The sequence below is a fragment of the Bos taurus genome, chromosome 23 (genome assembly GCF_002263795.3).
Source record: "Bos taurus isolate L1 Dominette 01449 registration number 42190680 breed Hereford chromosome 23, ARS-UCD2.0, whole genome shotgun sequence".
In the NCBI taxonomy this organism is placed as follows: Eukaryota; Metazoa; Chordata; class Mammalia; order Artiodactyla; family Bovidae; genus Bos; species Bos taurus.
This window is the reverse complement of record NC_037350.1, coordinates 32962692-32985213: the sequence shown is the minus strand read 5'-3', so window position 1 is coordinate 32985213 and position 22522 is coordinate 32962692. Positions and strand designations below refer to the sequence as shown.

Below are 22522 nucleotides of genomic sequence, written 5' to 3'. Positions count from 1 at the left end.
TTGTAAATTAAACACTCAACAAAAGAGATCCACTGGGGTACTGGCCAACCTAGTGCAAGAGTCATAACGGCCTACCAGCTTCCCACAGCACGTGAGTGTCTGAGGCGGCTTTGAGGCTCTCTATTCATGGAGAAGCAGATTCTTCTACATCTCATCATGAGTGTGTTATTGAAAAAGCAATGTTAACCCATTCCCAGCCTCCCTGGGTCCTTCCTCCCCACCCTGCATCAGGCTTCCAATTGAACACACGCTCTTAAAAGCATGATTTCTCCTCTTTTTGTGCTCTTCCTGCCTGGCCCAGCCCCTTACAACCATTATACATTTGCTTTCACTTTCTGTTTCTGATTCCCACACACTGAGGCAAGGTGAGAGAAGAACAAGATTGGGAAAAGACCAACCACTGGGAGAGGAGGAAGCATTCATGCAGATGCTTGGGGGAAAGTGCTTTGTTCGACAGCTGAAACCCTTGTTGCAACAAAAGAATGTCAAAATAGTTATTCCACTGCAGACGGTGACTGCAGCCATGAAATTAAAAGACACTTGTTCCTTGGAAGAAAAGCTATGATAAACCTAGACAGCATATTAAACAGCAGAGACATTACTTTGCCGACAAATGTCCATCTAGTCAAAGCTATGGTTTTTCCAGTAGTGGTGTACGGATATGAGAGAGGGATCATGAAAAAGGCTGAGCACCAAAGAACTGATGCTTTTGAATTGTGGTGGTGGAGAGGACCCTTCAGAGTCCCTTGGACTGCAAGGAGATTGAACCAGTCAGTCCTAAAGGAAATGAACCCTGAATATTCACTGGAAGAACTAATGCTGAAGCCGAAGCTCTAACACTTTGGCCACCTGATGCGAACAGCCGACTCACTGGAAAAGACCCTGATGCTGGGAAAGACTGAGGGCAAGAAAAGAAGGGGGTGACAGAGGATGAGATGGTTAGATGGCATCACTGATTCAATGGACATGAGTTTGAGCAAACTCTAGGAGAAAGTGAAGTATGGGGAAGCCTGGCATGCTCCATGGGGTAGCAAAGAGTTGGACATGACTGAGTGAACAGCAACAACTGTGCAAAATCTTAAGTGGTAAACCAGCCTGATATGAGAAGAAAAATGAGCCCCAGAGTGTCCCAGAACGAAAATGAACTGGTGAGGATAATGCCTGTAAAACAGTCTTTCTCATTGCTGTTGCTGCTACTGCTGCTAAGTCGCTTCAGTCGTGTCCGACTCTGTGCGGACCCCATAGACGTCAGCCCACCAGGCTCCCCCATCCCTGGGATTCTCCAGGCAAGAACACTGGAGTTGGTTGCCATTTCCTTCTCCATTGCATGAAAGTGAAAAGTGAAAGTGAAGTTGCTCAGTCGTGTCTGACCCTTAGCGAACCCATGGACTGCAGCCTACCAGGCTCCTCTGTCCATGGGGTTCTCCAGGCAAGAGTATTGGAGTGGGTTGCCATTGCTAATTAGTACTTATTCACAATCTGGGAAACTGTGATTATGTTCTGTAGCATTTTGCCTTTAGCTATCCAAGTGATGGAAAACTAACTAATGTGTTGGGTTTATGTTAACATAAGTTCAGTAATACTGGCTTTCAAAGTCTATTCGTAGATGGCAGAATGCAAATTCCTGTTTTTAAAAAATCATAGGACTTCCCTGGTGGTTCAGTGGTTAATACTCCTCGCTTCCACTGCAGGGGGCATGAGTTCCATCCCCGGTCAGGGAACTAAGATCCCATATGCTGTGAAGTGTGACCAAATAATTAAAATAAAAAAATCACATTACTCTCACCTATTATCAAATAATTTGAAAGTGAGAGCCCACTACATGTCACTTACTACCTGTTAAGGTCTGAAGATCTAGACTTTTTTTTTAATTTCTAAAAATTTATTTTATTTTTTTGGCCATGCTATGTGGCATGTGGGATCTTAGTTCCACGTCCAGGATGGAATTCACGCCCTCTGCAGTGGAAGTGTATAGTCTTAACCAGGACACCCAGGGTTGAAGGAAGATGGCCGTGCAATTTAGTTTTTGAGTTCAAATCAAAGCAGATGAGATAGGGCACGTTCAGGGAGGTTTGGCCGTAGATGATTATTCTCACATTCCTGAATTCTCCTTTTCCTGGGAAAACTGAAAAAAAAGGAAGCACACATTCTTGGTGCATCAACAACCTGGACTCTAAAAACCTGGTTCAGTCGCCAGTCCTACCTGGACGAGCTGGGTGCAGTACTGGAGGTGCCTGATGATGGTGAGGTCCAGGCTTTCATTCCCCGTGGTCAGCGGGAGAGGGCTTCCTGCCACACTAGTCCCAACTCCCGTGTCCTCAGTCAGGGCTTCGCTGAGATGCCCCCTGGCTTCTGGGTGAACCGATCTGTAACTGTTGAAGCAGGAAGGGGAGCGAAACGTTAGCTGTTTCTTTCTGCACGGAGACCACAGGTCAAAACTCAACATGGCTTGTGTCAGGCCCCCACAGCACCCACTGAAAAGTCTTGCATTTCCTACCTCAAAAAATCGAGATACCCTTCAAATACTACTTTATCACTAAGCCTGGTCACCAATTTGCCTAATATTAAAAAGATCCTACAAATAGATTGCTTCCAGAGTTCTCTGTTTGCTTCTCAAGCACAATGAACTATTCATACAGTCGTCTCACCAAGAAGTCTTCTGAAATGCGACCTCATTTGGGGGCATATTTGTGCTCTGTTGATGGGGTGATTTGCCAAATTTCTTGGATAAAACTGTCCTCTGTATTTGTGGTTTCCCAAGAGCAATACCATTAAAATAATCCGTCAAGGCTCTTTCCTGGCCTTGAATCAACTGCCACTTGAAGAAAAAGAGAAAGCAAAGCCACTGGGAAGAAAACATGATGTTCGCAAAAAGGGGCATTTGCATCACTTTGTTCTGCCTTGCAAGCTTTGTGTTAACACTGCTGAAATAGCTAAAGTTGTATCATGATGGGCACTTACATTTAAAGATAAGTGTGTTGCATTTATTATCTAATTTTATTCTTAAAATGAATCTGTGCAGTGGGGAGAGAGGGAGAGAAGAGTCTCATTTCACCCACGGAAGGAATGGCCAGCAGAGAATGTTAACCTCAGCATCCTAGTTCACACAGCTAGGTGATTTTGGGGTTCTAGTTTCATGGGCCCTAGTCTCCATAATTTAAAAAGATCATGCACCAGAGTTTAAAAGCATTGAATGCTTTACTCTGATTCACACTGGGTTTCCAAGAGGAAAACATTCAGCTTGTAGTCAATCCGCATTTAAAACACACACACACACACACACACACACACACACACATTTACCCTAAACATCTGATAACACACAGTAAGACTGATCAAATTAGACATCTTTAATAGGAATGTTCTGTAGAATTTACGAAGGCTATGATATTTTTGTTCTTAAAATGCTTATATTAAGAAAAACCTTGATCTATTATGTAATAGCTTCAGCTAACAAGTATACAAGAAGAGGTTTGATTTAAGAAGCATTTCACAAATGCAATTAAGTTAGAAAATCTCAGTGTAGAATGCAGAAAGATAACTTAAACATGACATTCATTTCATAAATCCTCTTTGTTATACTCCCAGTTTGCTCAAGGGATAAATTCTATTTCTCCCTTTTTCTTTTCCTGGTTTCATTTGGGCAGAAGAAACCCTCCAGGAATAACACAACTTCAAAATATTAACACCACTCAGAGAGGTTTGTGAAGGTTGAACAGTCATAGCTTGTTGTAATTTGAAAACCTGTGCATATAACATGTCAAAAGAAAATATGGATGGAAATCCACCTTTTCCTTTGGGAAAATGTTTTTGCATTTTTTTTTTTTCCAGCAAATTGATGGAGCTATGTTCACTGTGCTTACAGAATGGACCCCAGGCTCTAGCTCTAAGCATGTGGTTTGGTACAACAAAGCCCAGGAAGAAAGTGATAATATTTCATCTTTATCCTCCCTTCCCACTGCCCTGATTCATCTCCATCCTAGAGAAGGCCACATTCTCCACCCAGAGGCCTGTAGATCCACTGGCAGATATCAGTTATTAGTCATCCCTTTCTACATTCTAAGGAAAATATGTGCAGTGGGTTTTAAGCCTGGCTTTAACACAGGCACTGATGAGCTTAATCAACTGCAAAGATCCAATAGCCAAAAGGAATAGACAGATAAGGGATTGGAAAAGCAAGGTCCAACAAAATGAAGACATTAGGAATAAGATGCAAATCAAGGAGAACCAGGTCAAGACTGACCATCCAGTAAGATGGTCAGTCTCCAGAAACATAGTATGTGGAGTTAATTTGAAATTCATTACACTGGGCCCAAGCTGTACACACTGAAACCTACAAGATGGATATGTACACATCCATACTTAATAAGTGTACACATAGTTGTACAAAAAAGAAAATTTATAAAAAAGAAAATTTCATTTTATACAGGACAGTGAAAAGGATCTGTAAACCAATTCAGATAGAGAGTTTTATCTTCCTGAAGATGTGTATCAGGTCCTATCTGGTAGCAATAAAGAACTGCTGTACCAGCAATAACAGTACAAATAGAAGCAGATGCTGACTTCAAGACTTACCTATTTTTCTCAGTCTCAGTGTCTGAAAATACTGAGTCAGCACCTCCTCCAACATTACAAACCTCATCACCATCCTCCTCCTCGTCAAAATCAGAGGTGTTCAGGAAATCAAAGCTTTCTAAAGCACTTTCAACAGTAAGACTTAAACTGGAAGACCTGCTTCGGCTTACTGCTGGCTTGCACTGCAAAGGCAGAAGGTACCAAGGAGAATATCAACATATTCGGAAGGAGAAACACAACCAAGACACCCAATGGGAGATGCGACACTTTCTTTTTTTTCAAGCTTTTATTTTTATTTTTTTGTTGGCATTAAAAAAATTCATTTAAAAATCTTCTTCTAAAAAAGTACAACCGTGGATAAAGTGACACAGTATTTGGGATTTGTTCCAAAACAATCCAGAGGGAAGGAAGCAAGTAGAGGAAGACAAGTTTGGCCACGAATTGAGCATTGTGGAAGTGTGCTGATGGCCACATTGGGATCCATTATTTGATTCTTTCTATTCCTGTTTGAAATATTTATAATCAAAAGTTTTAAAAATATTACAATCAGAAAGTCTTGGGAAACAGAATGGCTATTCTCTCTCTTAATAGTGCTCAACCCCAAATAAAATTCAACTGGCAGCCAAATCTAAAGGGTCAATGCTAACTACTAACCAATCTCTTAACTCCAAGTGGCAACGTAGTCCGTGCCCTGAGACAGGGCGAGCTAACTAGGGCACCTGTCCTAAAGGATTCACAAAACAAATCCCAGAAACAGAAAATTACTCAGATTCACTAATGCACACTCTCTAAGTAGATTTAAATACTAATTTTACATTCACAGCATGTAATTTTCCTTTGAGCATCGAGGAGAAAATAAACGGCACGAGCATGACAAGGAGTAGCCATGCTTCCTTTACAACTTTGTCTTGAAGGAACAACTTCCATCTCTTCCCTGTCTGGGCCCTGGAATTATGTGAGCAAATCCATTCTATGGCCTGGAGAATTCTGTATTTCTGGACATTAAACAGAAACATTACAAACAGGGTAATGCCCATTGCCTTGGGCACAGAGATGGGGAGAAGTTCTTCCAAATAGTCAAAAGGATGTTGGGAGGGATCGAACAGGACAAATCCTGCAAGTAAAAGGAGCTAAATGTCCTCCATCCAGTTAGGTGGCACTCCCTGCTGACTTCGTTACACGGGGTCGGAAGGGCCTGGCAGGAGTCTGAGTCTTTTAAATCAGTTGTTTCATTCGCCCTCAGTGATCTCCGTCCAAGAGGCAGCACCATTTAGTTTCTGATCCTCAAGGTGTTTAGCATCCTAGGAGTGTGAAGGAGGAAAAAAAGAGAATGCTTTGCCAGCAGATGCTTTTATCCTGGCTGGAGACAAAGCCACTTGCCCCAGACCTTGACTCTAATGCCATTTTCCATCTCAGAGAGAGAGGAGGAGCCATTCCCAACTCAGCCCACTTCCAGGGTCTTCTTTCCTAAGCTAGATCGCAGAACCTGATGGTGCACAGTATGGATGTGTTTAAATACGATCAAAAGAAAGAAAGGGGGGAAGTTAAGAATTTTAGGACAGTTTTGGAACAAGATTTTGGAATAAAAATCTTGAAAGAAACTGACAGCCACCAGGTTTTTAGAAGACTAATGGATGACTTGCTCAGTGCTTCCTGGTGGACTGAGCACCCTAGAGGCCTGGAAATGGGGGCTGCCATCACCTCTAGCTTTCTTTGGGGCATTTATTTTAGGTGGATTGTGTCTTGGCTCTTCACATTTAACACCCTTCTGCCCACTAAGCAAAGCTGGTCAACTGTGCAGATAAGAACTTGTTGAAGGGATCAGAGAAGTTTTCACTGGGATATTAGACAAACAGCCTCCATCCAAGAGTCCTGAGCTGATGCTCTGGAGTCACGTTTCATGGGAAGCAGATTCAGAGTGCCCTTCCCTGCTGCTAAGAGGCTATACCTACAGCAGAATCAATCTGTCATGAGCAACAGAGGACGTGGAGAGTCAGAGCCTGAATTCTCCTCTGCCCTGGGCAGACATGCCCTCCAGAGCCAGGTCAGCATGACCGCAACTGTCAGAATAGCCTTGGGAAGGTAGTTCCAGATGCCATGGGGAAGGCCACATTTTCAAACCGTCATATCGAGGGATGCAACAGACTTCTGTGGGCTGACTCTCCGCTTGCCCCTGGCACTGTATTTTCAAGCTAATCTTATAGAACAGGTCCCCAAAGAACTGCTCTTTCAAGAGAAAGGATCCAAGTTCTCTTCTTTATGGCACTAGACGTCAGCGTGGCAAAGCAAAGATACAAGAGCTGGCAGCGGGTTTTAGGACAGAAGTTCCAGTTCTGTCCTCCTGTGCCATGTTTTTAAAAATTTAATCTGTATTAAATTTCATGTACCAAGTGGAGGCAGATACATTCTGGGGTAGCAATAATGACCTCATTATGAGGCTCTCCTGACCAAGAGGAAATCACCTTTCTGAATCCTCTCTTCCCATGTCTATCCTGAGTGGTCTAATTGGGAACGAGCGAGGAAGATACCGATAGTGGAGTCAGGGTCCTCTGGCTTCTAGATTATTTGTGAGTGATTAATCTGGGATTCTATTTCACTGATTTGGGCCAACTGCTGAGAAGGGAATCCTCTAGGAGGTAGTGCCCGGGGCAGGGAGAGATGCCCGTGGTCCTCACATCCTGGCTGCCCAACTCTGTCTTCAACCAGGGAAGGGCCTTCCTGCTTCCTGGAAATTCCAAGAGGGACCCTCTCCAGTACTATCTCAATGAGATATGATGCTCAAAAGGCCACCATTCATTTCACATTTGGGATCTGAATGATGAACTCTGGGGCTGAGGGAGTCTAGATATTCTCTGCCGCTGCTGCTGCTGCTGCTAAGTCGCTTCAGTCGTGTCCGACTCTGTGCAACCCCATATACGGCAGCCCACCAGGCTCCCCTGTCCCTGGGATTCTCTAGGCAAGAACATTGGAGTGGGTTGCCATTTCCTTCTCCAATGCATGAAAGTGAAAAGTGAAAGGGAAGTCTCTCAGTAGTGTCCGACTCTCAGCGACCCCATGGACTGCAGCCTACCAGGCTCCTCCGTCCATGGGATTTTCCAGGCAAGAGTACTGGAGTGGGGTGCCATTGCCTTCTCCGAGATATTCTCTAGAGCTGTTAATTTAACTCCCAGTCATTCTCCTAAAGTTGATCCGTTGTCAGGAAAATAAAAATTAATATATGCTACTAGTATTAAATGGCAACCCACTCCAGTATTCTTGCCTGGGAAATCCCACAGACAGAGGAGCCTGAGGAGTTACAGTCCATGGGGTTGCAAAAACTGTCAAATATGACTTAGCACCTAAATAACAACTAGTATTAAAAAATAAATGCCATTTGGTGGTGGTTTAGGGGCTTCCCTGGTAGTTCAGTCGGTAAAGAATCCGCCTGCGATGCAGGAGACCCAGGTTCGATCCCTGGGTCAGGAAGATCCCCTGAAGAAGGAAATGGCAACCCACTCCAGTTTTCTTGCCTAGAGAATCCCATGGACAGAGGAGCCTGGTACTCTACAGCCCTTGGGGTTACAAAGAGTCAGACACGACTCAGCAACTAAACAACAACTAGTATTAAAAAATCAATGTCATTTACATATTGATTATCTACTGATCCTGTGATAGGGAAGGATAAAAAAAAAAGATAGGCTATTTTAAATAGAATGTTGGCTTAAGAGATTGTCTCGGAAACTAATCCAATTTCCCTGAAAAGGTACTTACTTTTAGAATATCATCCAGGTGCATGACTTCTTGGTTCAGATCCTGAAACTCTTTATACTGCTCTTTGTGTGGTTCTAACGCAAGGAAAAGCCCATTAAAGGCGTCCTCTAGGCTTCCATCCAGGAAAGACCTACAGCCTTCCGACTCTGCACTGATCGAGCCCTCCGAGAGCAGCCTCTCCGTGGCTGCCGGCACCTCTGCCGAGGTGAGCCTCTTGACCAGCTGCTTCGTGATGTTTCCTTCAAAAGTGTCCAGCTCCACGGGCTTGAGTTCAGAGGGCTCTTGCAGAAGGGCCTCTTGCAAAAGGGCCTCTGCAACTCCCTTCTGCAGGAACAGGCGCTCCGGCCTGGCACCGGTGGCCACTGGGCAGCCCTCGGGCTTCCCCAGCCCCTGGGTCTCTCCCTCGGGGTGGGGCCGGGGCTCTGAGCCTTCTCTCGAGGAGCTGCTGCAAGAGGCCGAGCTGGAGTCCTTTAAGCCCTCGTTCTGGGAGGACTGACTGCCTGGGGGCAGCTCTGTGGAGGTGATGGTGATTTCTGGATTTGCAGCGCACGCGCCAGGGAGAGAGTCGGCTGGGCCGGGGGCAAGGGTGCAGTCCCCGTTGGGCAGGTCGCTGAAGCTGAGGGACAGTGGCATTTTCTCCTCGGCTGCCTTCCCATTTTCAAAAATGTCATCAGGTAGATTTGACTGTAGATAAAAGGCAAATCATTATGATTTTGCAAACAAGGGATGTGTTTGGCCTTGTTCATTTCCAGACAAAATGTAAGACAATTAAAATAAGACCTTTCACGATATTAACATTGTATTTGTTGAGTGTGTGTGTGTGTGTGTGTGTATCTGCAAGCATGGCAAAACAAAACAAGCCTTTAAAAACTCTATTTCCATTGTTGAATCTATGTAAAAGTTCACTGTACTGGTCTCAGGTTTGACATTTTTGAAACGAAAAAGTTGGAGGCAGGGCAACGGTGCTTGTTTCCTAAATCCCAGGATCTCACAATATCTGGCAGCCATAGTTAAGAACGCCACCGGTTCTTTTTTTTTTTTTTGGCACTGATCTTAAAGGGCTTTCCAGCATTCATGCTATTTCATTCAAAAGATGTGATGCTTTGTTCTGCTTCATTTCTCATAAATTATTTTTTGAAAATCTCTACCCACAAATCCCAAGCCCTGGAAAATGTTTTATTAATTCAGTAACCATGCCACAAATAATTCAAGGCCAGAAATATGTTTGCAGAGCTTCTATAAAAAGAAAAAGACTGATGAACTAAATAACTGTGTCCCAGCGCTGCAAACCCCAGAGCTCCCAGGGTGTCTGGAAGCCCCGGGTGCTCTGCCGGACAGCCCCAGCTCTGTGATCCGTGAAGCAGAACTCAGAAGACAGAGGTCAGAAATACCCAGGTAACCAAGATAACTCATTTATGCAGGCATTAACAATCTCCAAGTCATCTTTCCTGACACTGTGGTCTGCATGGTGTTGAAGTGCCAAACACTGTTCAGTGGGGAAAGTTTTCTAGTTATTTGAGATCGACTCCTTCAAAATGAATACTTTCTCTTGGATTCCAGATTTGATTGTTTAAATAAATACAAGTACCTAGTTTAATTCATATAAAACAGTGAGGGACTTTCCTGGTGGTGCAGTGGTTAGGACTTTGTGCTTCCACAGCAAGAGGCACAGGTTTGATCCCCAGTCGGGGAACTACGGTCCCACATGCCATGTGGCGCTGACAAAAAATTTAAAAATTTAAAAACAACAACAATTGATCACGACAGTGCTGGGAATACACCCAGGAAACAAAAATATTGCAGCAAGTGAAGTGGGGAACAGATAGAAAGCGGCTCCCTGTTCTCCTCCAGCAGCGTCCCTGGTCCAAACACCTGCAGTTTCAACCCAAACTCTCCACTCTCGTCTGGTTGGAACCTCAGGATGTGTCACTGGGACCCTCAAGTGACCTCTGCAGGCTCACTTTCTTTGTGTCTAAAACGGAGAATGTTTTCCTGGATTAGTGATTACTGAAAAGTGCTCCTCAGAGTCTGGGGGGCGGGGCGGGATGGGGAGGGGGTGGAGGGAGCTGCAGGGACCGTTGGGGGGCTGCCGCTGCTCCCCCTATTACCGCCAGCTCCTTCATTTCAGTTTCCTTCCTCGTCTATCTGTACCCCCCTCTCATCCCCCGCAAACAGGCTTTATGCCTCTAGGGAGATATGAAAGAGGAAGCTTCTGGGGAGAGATGGCAGAAGGCTGAGTCCTGCTCCCGGCACCTCCTCCATAGGGTCCCCTGGGCATCTCACAGAACCCCTGGTCCTCTGAGCTGTCCGGCCCAGCCTCAACTCGCCTTCAGAACACACACTGCCAGCAGCTCTGAGGGAGGCAGAGGCCCTGGCTTAGTAAGGAGTCAGGGGGCCTGGGTGATCTCGATTCTTATTTAAACTCCAAACTCCACTTCAGCCATTTCTCTGCAGCCTCACATTCCCAAGCCCATATTTGCTTGGACTTCAGCAGCAAAGGTCGAGTTAGACTGAGCTGCCTGCCGAAGGGGCTGTACCAGCTGCCAAGGGGCCGAGCCTACAAACAGGCACATGAGGGCTGGCATGTTGTAACTGACGGGTGATGTGGGCGCTGGAGCAAGGGGGCGGCTGCAGCCTGGGAGAGAGACAACCTGGAACTCAGCCCTAGAAGACAGAGAAGAAAGGAAGGAGGGGGAGGAAGTGTGTTCTAGAAGGAACAACAGTCTGCGGGAGATCCTGAGAGGGAGGGTGCATGGGGAGGCGGGGCATTGGGCAGAGAATGAAGCCTGGAGAGATGGGAGGTGGGCCTGGAGAGCTGGGCCAGAAGGGAACTGGCTGCTCTGAGGAGTCTGTGTTCATCAAGTTCAAAAGGCTATAGGAAGCCATCACATTATTTTTTCTAATCTTGCTCTTGTTTAAATGATGTGACTAAAATCACTGCCAACTCCCCAGCCCTCTGACTCGCACTGTATGAGCATGAATATACACTTGGGGTTGGTAGTTACTCTATCAGCTGGTGTCTGCTTTAAATTTTATTGGAGTTTAGCCTCATCCATTTTACCTGTGTGTTTTTTTTGAATTCATTGAATAAGAGGTTATTATTATTATTATTATTAACCAGAAGACTTTTAACCCTTTCCTCTCTGGACATTCAAAGATTACTTTATATGTCTGTAAAGGGCAGAACATTCCATGGATGTATGTACATATGTGTATGTGTATTCTCCTGCAACATAAAGGGCAACACATATCATGTAGGCAACTTATTACATCTTTGAAAATTAGAGTCTCTTTTACTATGACTGTATAAAACGCACCAAGGCTAAGAACCTCTTTCAATAAAAGAGCTCTAGGAAAACTGGTTTAAATCTTTCTGACTTCCTCAAATGCCAGTTTTTGAAGGCTACAACTGTAAAGATTGATATTAGTGATACATTAGCTTAACTTGTGAACGAGAACCTTCTTTGACTTCATGTGTAACTGTGTTTTTTAAAATGACAATCTTGTTACCATGGATATCTTTGCCACAGTGGAGAAAATTCACAGCACAAAAGTAGAGATCATGGGAAGGGAAGGACAGATGGCCTTTCTCACAAAGGTGCATGCAAGCCCAAACTTCCCACCCTGGGGTCAGAAGACCTGTAACCGTTAGCCAGTGAGCATGAGAGCGAAGATAAAACAAGAGGCATGCCAAAGCATACATGCCACCAGCCCCCAAAGGCAAGCACGTCACACCCCAGCGGGCCACCCACACTCACATAAAACTCTAGCACGGCCTTGGGTCTCAGCCTGAGGGAGGGCAGGTCACTGAAAGAGCGGCTGCGGTGCAGCTTGGCAAAGAAAGAGTCTTGCAAGGCACTCAAGACAGACAGCCTTGGCTTGTCTGGTGAAGGATGCAACCATCTCTTCAGAAGTCAAAGCAAGATGGGGAGTTAGTGGAAAGTAGCAGGTTACTATGTTTCTGTCAGCTCTTAAGCAAGCGTTTCTGATTAAAACAAGGGGCCCTTATTTACATCTACGTCTTTAAAAGGCTGATCTCAGAGAATGGATGGAAAAGCTGACATGCGTTGATCAAAGTAACAGGTAAGTGGGGGTGGGGAGCAGAGCAGGGACAGAGCGGGTTGACCACCTGGGTGCCGGTGGCCACAGGCATCTAGGCATGTGCTTCCCTTAGTCACCCCTGGCTTAGGGTGAACTTGAAGATGACATCACAGTCGGCCCTCCCCTCTGTATCCGAGGGTTATGCATCCATGGAAGAGAAATTCCCGAAAGTTCCAAAAAGAAAAACTTCAATTTGCCAATTTGCTGGCAACTATTTACATAGCATTTACACTGTATTCATAACTATTTATGTGTCATTTGCATTACATTAAGTATCACAGGTAATCTAGAGATGATCTATCGTACACGGGAGGATGTGAAGGTTATGTGCAAACACTGCCATTTCATATCAAGGACTGACTGGAGCATCCTCAGATTTTGCTATCAAAGGGGAGTTCCCAGAATGAACCCCCGAGGATACAGAGGGATGACTGCATTAGGAACTATAGAGACTCCCTAACACTGTACGTTAAGCATTTCAGAGGCTGGCTCCAAGCACTGCCTCATGTTCATCATCTGTCTTCCAGAAAGCACACAGGACTTACAAAGAAGGAGTGATCTTTGAAGGTGGGCGTTTCCGGGGTACCCTGGCTGTACATGGACATTCTTCTCTGGAGGGCGGCCACCTTGTTCCCAGCGCCTGAGGATGGGGTCATGTCCTCCACGTCAAACGGACTGCAAAACAACAGGACCCCATGAACATGCTTGTTAAAATCACCCATCATCACCGGACCTCAGGCCAAGGAAGCACCTCATTATACTAACGTAAACTCAGCCAGTGGGAACTGGGCTTGTTGCTTGTTCAGTCACTAAGTCATGTCTGACTCTGTGACCCCTTGGACTGTAGCCGGCGAGGCTCCTCTGTCCAGGCAAGAATACTGGAGTAGGCTGCCTTTCCCTTCTCCAGGAATTATCCCAACCCAGGGATAGAACCCGTGTCTCCTGTGTTGGCAGGCAGATTCTTTACCACTGAGCCACCAGGGAAGCTGGAGAGCTGGGCTGGTTTTGGCCGAATTGGTCTGTTACCAAACAAACCATGATTTAAAAAAAGTGGAGCAGAAAAAGAAGTCTAGACTCACCCAAGGGACCACAGATTATCATCACAGCTTTAAGCAAAATTTATGTGCACACCTGGATACCAGTTAAATCTGCTTCTTCATTCATATTAGAGACATAAACATAAAGAATCTGCCTGTGATGCAGGAGCCACAGGAGATGTGGGTTTGATCTCTAGGTCAGGAAGATCCCCTGGAGGAGGGCACGTCAACCCACTCCAGTATTCTTGCCTGGAGAATCCCAGGGATAGAGGAGCCTGGAAGGTTACAGTCCATAGTGTCCCAAAGAGTTGGACACGAATGAAGTGACTTAGCATAACACAAGATGTTGAAGAAGTCTGTAAAAATTCCTGGAGTTTTGCAAGGACAGATGCTTTAATGATACAGGGGAGTAATAGATTATTGTTTGGTTCTGAAGAAAACACTCCTGTTCGTTTCAGTTCACCCAGCGCCTGCTGCGTGGCTGAGAGGACAACAGTCTGTTCACAATGGTGCCATTAGTCATCCCGCCATGGGCTCATCCAGCAGGAGCTTGCATTTGAGATGTCAGTCGTTACCAATTATGAGGAGAGACGGGCTAGGCAAATCATGTGGACACTGTTTCAGTGACAAGGTTACACGTCTTTGCTGCTTCCATGTCTGACCCTCTGTATCGTAAAGGGGCCCGGACATTAATATTCGACAGGCCCTCATTACTTGGTAACAGGGGTGTAAGATCAACTGTTGTGAGCAGCCAGTGTTTCATAACTTAGCAAGACCTTTCCCATGGGATGACTTCAGAAAACCACTTTTTATCTGGAGGATAATTGCTTTACAATGTTGTGTTGTTTTCGGCCATACAACAACGTGTATCAGCCATAAGTATACATATGGCCCCTCTCTCGAGCCTCCCTGCCACCCCCCAACCCCTCTTAGCAGAAAACCACTTTTAAGTTCCTTACTTTGACAAAAGATTTCTCTTGCCCTTTGGAAATATTCTATTTCAGCATTTAGAGTGTGGAGAGACCAAGGATATCCAAAGCTTTCCAAAGTACTGTATGATGTCTGAGATAAAGAGGGTTAAGCAATTAAGACACCACAGCAAGCATTAGGATCTTTCTGCAGACATACTGTCTCATACTGAACCGTTTCTTTCCTTCACATCAGTTGACTTGAGAGATACATTTCTTTATATACGTTCAAGGATTGAGAAGGAGGGACGGAGGCAGGATAAAATGTTTAAAAACAGAAAGTCAAAGAGGAGAGTAGTGATGTGATATTAACATGTGTGAACACAGAGCAACCTGTTAAAGAGATTCCTGGGCCCTGGGGTGGGGCCTGAGAGTTGGCGTTCAGGCCAAGCTCCTTGGTGATTCTGATGGTCCACGCACCACCCTGGGAACAGCACGAGCCTGTGACACGTATTTTTATTGTGATGATATAAAAAAGGGCAACTTACTACCAGGTGATTTCCAGGTTGAGTTTGATGGTGCCAAGGTCATTGATGTCCACAGCCACCACCTGAGGTCGGGCTGCAAACAGCTCTTTGGTCTCACAGGTCACGCTGCCGACCAGGAGGTGAGTCGCCAGCCCTTTGAGTTCTGTGACCTGGTGAGAGAGGGAAGGGAGAAAGGCCTTAGAGGACAGCGCTGGAGGAAGGCACCCCTCTCCTTTGTTTTTCTTGGCCGGCGCAGGCATTTCAGAATCATATCTGAAGCTGGGGGTGGGTGTTTCCCAAGCCCGTCTCACATTTGCACTGCCCGCTCTGACACAAAGGGTGGGTCTGGGGATGTGCTACAAGCACAGACAGCGGTCTGGGGGGTGCAGGGGCAGCAGGCAGACGTCTCAGGGACAGGTCTCCATGACAGACTATTCAGCTGTGGCAGCAGCAAAGACAGCACACAGCAGTGCCGACCCCGTACCTTGATGGAAATGAACCCGACTATCAGCGGCAGGAACACCATTTCTTCTCCGTCCCAGCTCTGTTTGCCGTTTACCTCTATCCTGCCTTTCAGTTTCCACCTCTGTCGGCCATACTTCATGAAAATCTGGGGAGAAGATGCCAAAGGGTCCTCAGGTTCCACTGCCCTCACCCGCCTCCCCTCCAAACACCAGGATGGGAAAGGCAGGTAAAAACCGCTCCTCCCCTTCTCCAGCATCCTCATGCCCTGTCCTGACTGTCCCTTCTTCCAAATTCTCGGGGTGGGGGTGGGTGGAGCAGAGGAAACGCGGGGAAAGACTTTCAAAAGGGAGTAAGCTCTGCTTCTCTAGGACCGGGTGCGGAGGGCTTAAAGGTTATTGTATCAAGCCCTTCAGCTCACTCAGGTCAACAAGCTCTTTCTCTCCTTAGTTCTGCTTCAGTAGAACAACGACTGGATTAATTCTGCACACTCCCCAGCCCCTTCAGAGAGACAAGGAGCCAACAGCTAAAATCTACTCAGCGGCCAGAGGCAAGAAATAAGACATCCTCCTTCTGGGAAAGGGAGATGGAGCTGGACAAGGATTTTGAAACCTGACACACTCTGGGGAGAGGGTGTGCAGACTCCCCTTGGTCAGACAGCTTTACTGGTTAGAGGAAGATACATTCCCCCAACCTCCCACCAAGATGAACGATTAGAGAAGGTTCTGGAGGTGATGGTTAGATGAAATAATTATGGAGGTTCCCTTTTGAAAAGGAAAAAGATAAAAAGCGTTTTTTACTTTATGGAGTATACTTTTTATAAAGAAAGATCTAGATTTCACTATTCTTCGCTCCTGATACTTACAAGAAGTCATAATCCTGGATTGGATCTTGGGTCAGGAAAAAAGCTGCTATCGAGTACAATATTGGGACATGGAAAAACATGACTGTAGATCTCATATCTAACGACACGAGCTAAGGGATCAATGCTAAGTCTGCTCATGTCAAGAACTGGACAACATTTATATGAGAGAATGTCTTCCTATATTCAGGAAAATAATTTACGGGTGAAGGGTCATGATATCTGTGCATTGATCTACAATGGTTCAGAAAAATAACAACAGCAATATTAATCATAATAAAGCAAATGTGGCATAATATTAAAAATCAGTGTCTAGATGACCCATATATGAGAGGTCTTATACTAATCTCTAAACTTTCTTATGGGCCCAAATTTATTTTTCAAAATTAAAAAAAAAATACAAATAAAAAGACAATTAAAGAGGCAAAATAATGACAACTGACTCTTGTCTCTCAAGTCCAACACCCAGTCTGACACCATACTTACTTCATATTGATCTCCAGGACAGAGGCGAGCAAAGCCAGCAAGACCTGTAAGCAAGCAGTTTGGATCAGAGACACAGAGTCAATTTCTCTTCTTTACAAACCTTCACTGGCACATTTATAAAACTCAAAGTGTCAGGCCTTTGTGAAAACTCATATAATATCTTCTGGGGACCCTCTGTGGGCACAGCTATTGTTGGGAATTCAATCTATCTCAGTGAGAGAGGACATTCCTTGCTGGGATGATGGGAGAGGTGCTCGCCAGGCAGATAAGGCTGTCTCTTCTATGAAGAGCCCCGTTAAGTCGTGAGACTGTGAGATAGATGAATGTGCTTTCCACCAGTCCCATGGGTGATATCAGGGTTGAGATAGATAGAGAAGGTCCATGGAGGCCTCAAAAAGCACCTGCTGTTACCACTCTCTGTCAGTAGATGGCAGCAACTTATCATTTCCTCACACCTCTCCATCCACAGAATCACTCCATTGAGGACCCGTTTCTACTAACCAGTAGAACATTAACAAGCCTCTTAAAAAGATTTACTGAAATAAGAGCAGAATTAAAGAAGCCAATTTTCACTAATAGTTTTCTGGAGGATTAGTCTTTTATTTTTAGTGCTTCTGAAGCAAAGCACAATCAACTTGTTTTTATAAATCTAAATTGGCTGGATATGCCGACTTCAATAAAATCCTAAGCACTCTCTAAAAACCTCTACAGACTATTCAGAATTCATCAACTGCCTGTTTACCTACCTGTGCAATTACAGTGGAGGCCTGGTTAAAAAACAAAACAAAACAAAACAAAACAAAAACCTAAACAACTGATCTGATATCCTTGCTGGATAAAGGACAGTAAAGGTGAAAATCCTTTGAAGGTTTTTTTTTTTCTCCTTTTCAAAATCACCAGAAATTTTGTATTGGAAGAACTTATCCAAATGGGAGAAAGCTACTTGGAACAGATGTTTTTGAGCTTCTCAGCTCATGTTATTAAAGCAAAATTTTTTTGGAATTGCTTGTAGTTGCATCACACTGATACTGTGATTATCACATTGTGGCACGTGGCAGTAGGTAGGTAAAAACAGGCCTGGGATTATGCTATGCTCCTTCAAGTCCTATCTGCTTATGTAAGCCATTACGGTACTGACGGTACTGACGGCATAACTGAAACAGCTGCATTTACTGCCTAGCAAGTATCCTTTCAACCTGGCCAGGTTCCTTTCAGACTCTGGTCTGAGGCCTGTTTGGACTTTCAGTTGGGGAAAGCTTCGTGTTCCTCAGTGGTTTGGGGATGAACGTGGCACTGTCTACAGAGCTTTCACGATGACCACTCCAAAACCCACCACAGGGGTCAGCACCAGGGAAGGACATGGGAGGTGGGGGGCGGAGGGGCCTTTTATCTCCATGGTGCGTCTTCCTGCCTCTTGCAGATGCTTTACTGTAAACTCGACTGACTGATGAAACAGTTCTCCCACAACCTCCTTCAGAAGCCCCAGATACTACAGTGAGCAGTTGCCCATCCTGCTTTTCCTTTGCTCAAGGGCCATTCTGCCAGAAGAACGCATCCCTTTTTTTTCTAGTTCTACAAGGATCTACAAGGATCTTCTTTTCCAAAGATAAAAAGGATCACACATGTTGGCTGGCAGCACGTACACAGAGAAAAGGCTGGTTGGAAATCCATGACAATTTTAACAAAATTTAGCACTGGGGGGGAGCCGTTCTGAAGCTAAGGAAGTCACACTTTCTACTCCAAGGAAAACAGCCAAATAGCTGAATAGCTGGGAGCTCCCATTACAGGCCTGACGGATTTATGCTGAGACATAAATAATGCAGATTTACTGGCTCCCTTATAGATGTCCCCTCTCCTGGGCTGGGCCTGCCCTGAAAGCTGCAAGGGCCAGGACAGACTTTTTGACATACACACTGCTTGGAACTTAATTTGAAGTAGGTAATAACTGGGAGAAGAAGTTGATTTCGGTAAAGGACCAGATCTTTTCATGTGCACATTGGTGGATGGCTCTGCACCCTCCTCTTTAGCCTGGTACTGGACCAAGGATCCCCACAACTCTCCTCCCAAGGTCCTCTCCTGCTTGCTCAGTTGCTCAGCCATATCCAACTCTGTGTGACCCTATGGACCATCACCCGCCAGACTCCTCTGTCTATAGGATTCTCCAGGCAAGAATACTGAAGTGGGTTGCCATACCCTCCTCCAGGGAAATCTTCCTGACTGAGGAATCAAACCTGAGTCTCTCATGCCTCCCGGCATCGGAAGGCAGGTTCTTTACCACTAGTGCCACCTGGGAAGCCCAAGGTCCTCTCATTCTAACCAAAAGTTACGTCCGGGAAGCCTTTCTCTTCCCTGCTTCTGTCCCCCTTCTCACCCCTCCCCGCAGCCTTCTAAGCAATTGGCCATATTATTGGTTAGGCAGGCTGTTTATTCCACTGAATTAGACTGGACTGGCTCATGCATCCATTTTCTCCAGTAGACTGTGTGGAGGTCAAGGCCAGGGACCGTTTACCAGGATGCAGCTGGCCAACAGCAGGAGCTCAGCGAGCATTTGATCAATTGCTTTTACCACCAGCACCTACCCCACCCCCGCCAAAAGCCCCACAGAATGATTTTGTTATTGTGTGTTGGGGTGGGGTGAAAAGGGAAGTGGGGAAGGGTGTGGCAGGAAGAAGTTGAGTTAGCAGGTCTGAGAATGTTATGAAATATTCTCAGTTTATGTCACTATGTATGTTGGGAGCGGTAATTTTTTCTTACTAGAATTAATAACAGATAAAGTAGCTAAATGCAAAGATGCAAGATTTCTTGGCAGCGCAAGTGACTGGCTTCCTTTTATCAAGAGAAAAAGGAAGATTTTCATGGGGATATTGCCCTTGAAAGGCTTCATAGAAATAGTTCACGTTTTCATGTTAGATTAGGAAAGCGGAAGTGAGCTTGCAGGTTTGACTGATCCCTGAACCCAGATAGAAGCCAGGGAAGCTCATTGGGTAGGTGGAGAGAACAAAGTCAAGGATAGTGATGGAAGAGCAGGAGCCAGCAGAAAGTTCAGTCCGTCCATCACGATAACTCGTCATAACGCAGATTTGTTCTTCAGCTGGGCAGCCAGTTCCCCAGTGGATGGCAGGGTCCCCACAGCGTCCTCACTTCACCACCAGGCCTGAGGTCCAGATCTGGTGGGTGGGATCCCCTTTCTCCCACACCTCTCCTGGGATGCCTGTGTGCTGGGTGGAGGATGACCATCCCATAGAGAAAAGAACATTCTTTGAGCAATCTTTTATCCTATCTGCTCAACTTTGTTAGAACTTCCCACCTCCAGGGCTTCCCTGATGGTTCAGTGGTTAAGACTTTGCGCTTCTGTTCCAGGGAGCGTGAGTTTGATCCCTAGCTGGGGAACTAAGATCCCACATGCCAACCCAGGAGTGCACTGCAGCAAAAAAAAAAAAAAAGTACTGTGTGACTCTGGGGACAAGTCACTTAACCCTGTTCCCCATGGCAGAAATGGGGAAATTACCATCCCACCCCAAATTGGTGCATTTGATAACAGTGTCAGAAACAGGGGATATATGGTACTGCCTGTGTTAACAGTGAGAAGATGGGTGTGACAGGAATTTCTCTCAGCTGTGAGACCCTAGATTGTGCTAGCCTGCGTGGCTAGTGTCTCGAGAGTTGGGGGAAGGAGAGAGAAGTGTTCTCTGTGAAACGCTGACCCAGGACAGTGGTTTTCCAGAAGCAGGCTGCTGATAGAATCATCCTGAAGATGAAAAATACACACACTCCAGGGCCCCGCCCTGACATGCTGAGAGGGGGGCAGGGCCCGAGTGGTTTTAGAACCACTGACTCTGGTGAGGACTCAAAATGGAGAGGATGGACTGAAAAATCTGAAAAAGCACAGATGCCACACGTCAGCAGTGAAGTAAGTGTTGAGACTTCATACTGAATAACAGCCTGACTGGCAATGGGATTTGCTAGAGAGAAGAACAAAGCCACGTGGGCAGCTGAGGGTCAAGGTCGTGTGGACTGGCAGGTATACTCATACAGAGAAGCTCTCCAGGCATCGAACTTGACAGAAAAATCTCTCTCCTGATAGGTGACTCATTGGAAAATGAAGCTCTCCTGTTGAACGCTTTTTTAAAAAAGCTCCCCTTTCCTACTCCCTTGATGGCAAAAAGTAGGCAAGAGGGTGATTAAATCCCCACTAGCAACCCAGAGGTGCAGCTGCTAAGACACCTCAGCAAAGGAAAGGCGCACACACCAGCCATTTTCCCCGCGGTGAGTGGGCAAATGGCCCAGACTCAGAAGGAAGAAGGACCTGCTGGGAGGGCTGCTCGTTTGAGAGCCCTGCCGGCACTGGGCTGTTAGCCTGACACTTGGGGGATGCTCTGTTTCCTAACACTAGAGCTTCTTTTTGTCTTGAAGATGCTAGTGGTGCAAATAGACACTGCTTCTAGGGTAGAACTTTCTGGAGTCAGTACCAGAAAGGCGGTGGGAAAATGCACAGTCCTCTGGGAGGGTTAACACTAAAAAGCATTTAAAAATAAAGAACTTGGTAGGTCATTTACAGGAAAGTAGAGCATAAACGAACAAACTTAATGACACCAAGAAGCCAAAAGACAAGTCTAGAATGTGGGATATTCTGTACAACAGTGGCTTCAACATAGTAAGTCAATGGTAAGAAAAAACAAAACAAAACAGAGTGGGGTCTGTTTTAGATAAAAAGGAAACTAAAAACAGATACTTGATGACCAATGATAATGTATGGACCTAGTATGGATCCTGATTTGAACAAACCAACTATACAACTCATGTTTAAGATGACTGGGCCATTTGCCAGTGGAATGGATTCGTAACAAAGGCATGTTCATTTTATTAAAAGTGATAATACTTGGCATGTGGTGATGTAAGATGCCCTATTGTTTTTCCCCCCGACAGCACCACGCAGCTTGTGGGATCTTAGTTCCCTGAGCAGGGATTGAACCTGGGCCCTCGGCGCTGAGAGCGCAGAGTCCCAGCCACTGGACCACCAGAGAGGTCCCAAGATGTCCCTGTTCTTTAAGAGAGGCATATTGCAGTCTACAGGGGGAGACTCCCACATATGAGTTTTATTTCATCAAAGGAAAAACAAAGACAAAGAACCAGATGAAGCAAAGGCGGCAAAACCTTGCCAATTATTAAATCGAGGTGATGGGTCAATGGGGGTTCCTTGTAATATTCTCTCCATGTTTGTGTATGTTTGAGATCTTGTTATAGTAAATATTAAAGTGTGTAGGCAAGGCTCAGGATGAAGGTTCTGGAGCATCAATAAATTAAGTGGGGAGGGCTGAGAGAGGGTGGCCTAGAATCTTTGCAAGGACAATAGAGTGTGTGATGTGACACTTGGAGGAGCTCTACAGAGCTGATGCCTGCCTCTCTAAACAGGGGGGAGGATACCTTTCATCTTGATGGAGAACTCCCCCAGCTGCTTCTCCAGCTCCGCTTCAATGGCGCACATGTTCTAGAAAGAACACAGGGGACCAGCGTTAGAACTAAGCTTCTCTCAAAGCACACCATGTTCTCACAGGGGTGGACAACCACTGCTCAAACCGGAGGCATTTACCTGTTTGCAATGAGTTACACGACCCTGCTCATGGAGCAATCTTGACCAAATGTTTTACCTAAGCCTAAATGAGCCTTCTAGTGTGTGGGAAATTTAGAGCACAGGACCAAGTTAACTTATAAACAGTCAGATAGATCTGGAATGTGCAAGATTCTAAAAGAACTGGCCTGGATTATATAAAAAGGCAGTAGTACTATGGGATAGAAATTCTAGTTAAAAGAGAT

At 45.5% G+C, this 22522-nt stretch overlaps 1 protein-coding gene across 9 annotated transcripts in view; it reads right to left on the bottom strand.

Moving 5' to 3' along the window:
- RIPOR2 (RHO family interacting cell polarization regulator 2) overlaps nucleotides 1-22522 on the bottom strand; it is a 211576-nt gene that overhangs the window by 13122 nt on the left and 175932 nt on the right. For 6 of the 9 annotated variants that reach the window (XM_005223781.5, XM_010818489.4, XM_024983687.2 and 3 more), the window contains 8 exon segments: nucleotides 22133-22196; nucleotides 16709-16752; nucleotides 15383-15508; nucleotides 14920-15068; nucleotides 12972-13101; nucleotides 8326-9009; nucleotides 4576-4757; nucleotides 2204-2372 (listed from right to left, as the gene is read on the bottom strand). In XM_005223781.5, the coding sequence (XP_005223838.1) occupies nucleotides 2204-2372; nucleotides 4576-4757; nucleotides 8326-9009; nucleotides 12972-13101; nucleotides 14920-15068; nucleotides 15383-15508; nucleotides 16709-16752; nucleotides 22133-22196 (1548 nt within the window). 9 annotated transcript variants of the gene reach the window in all.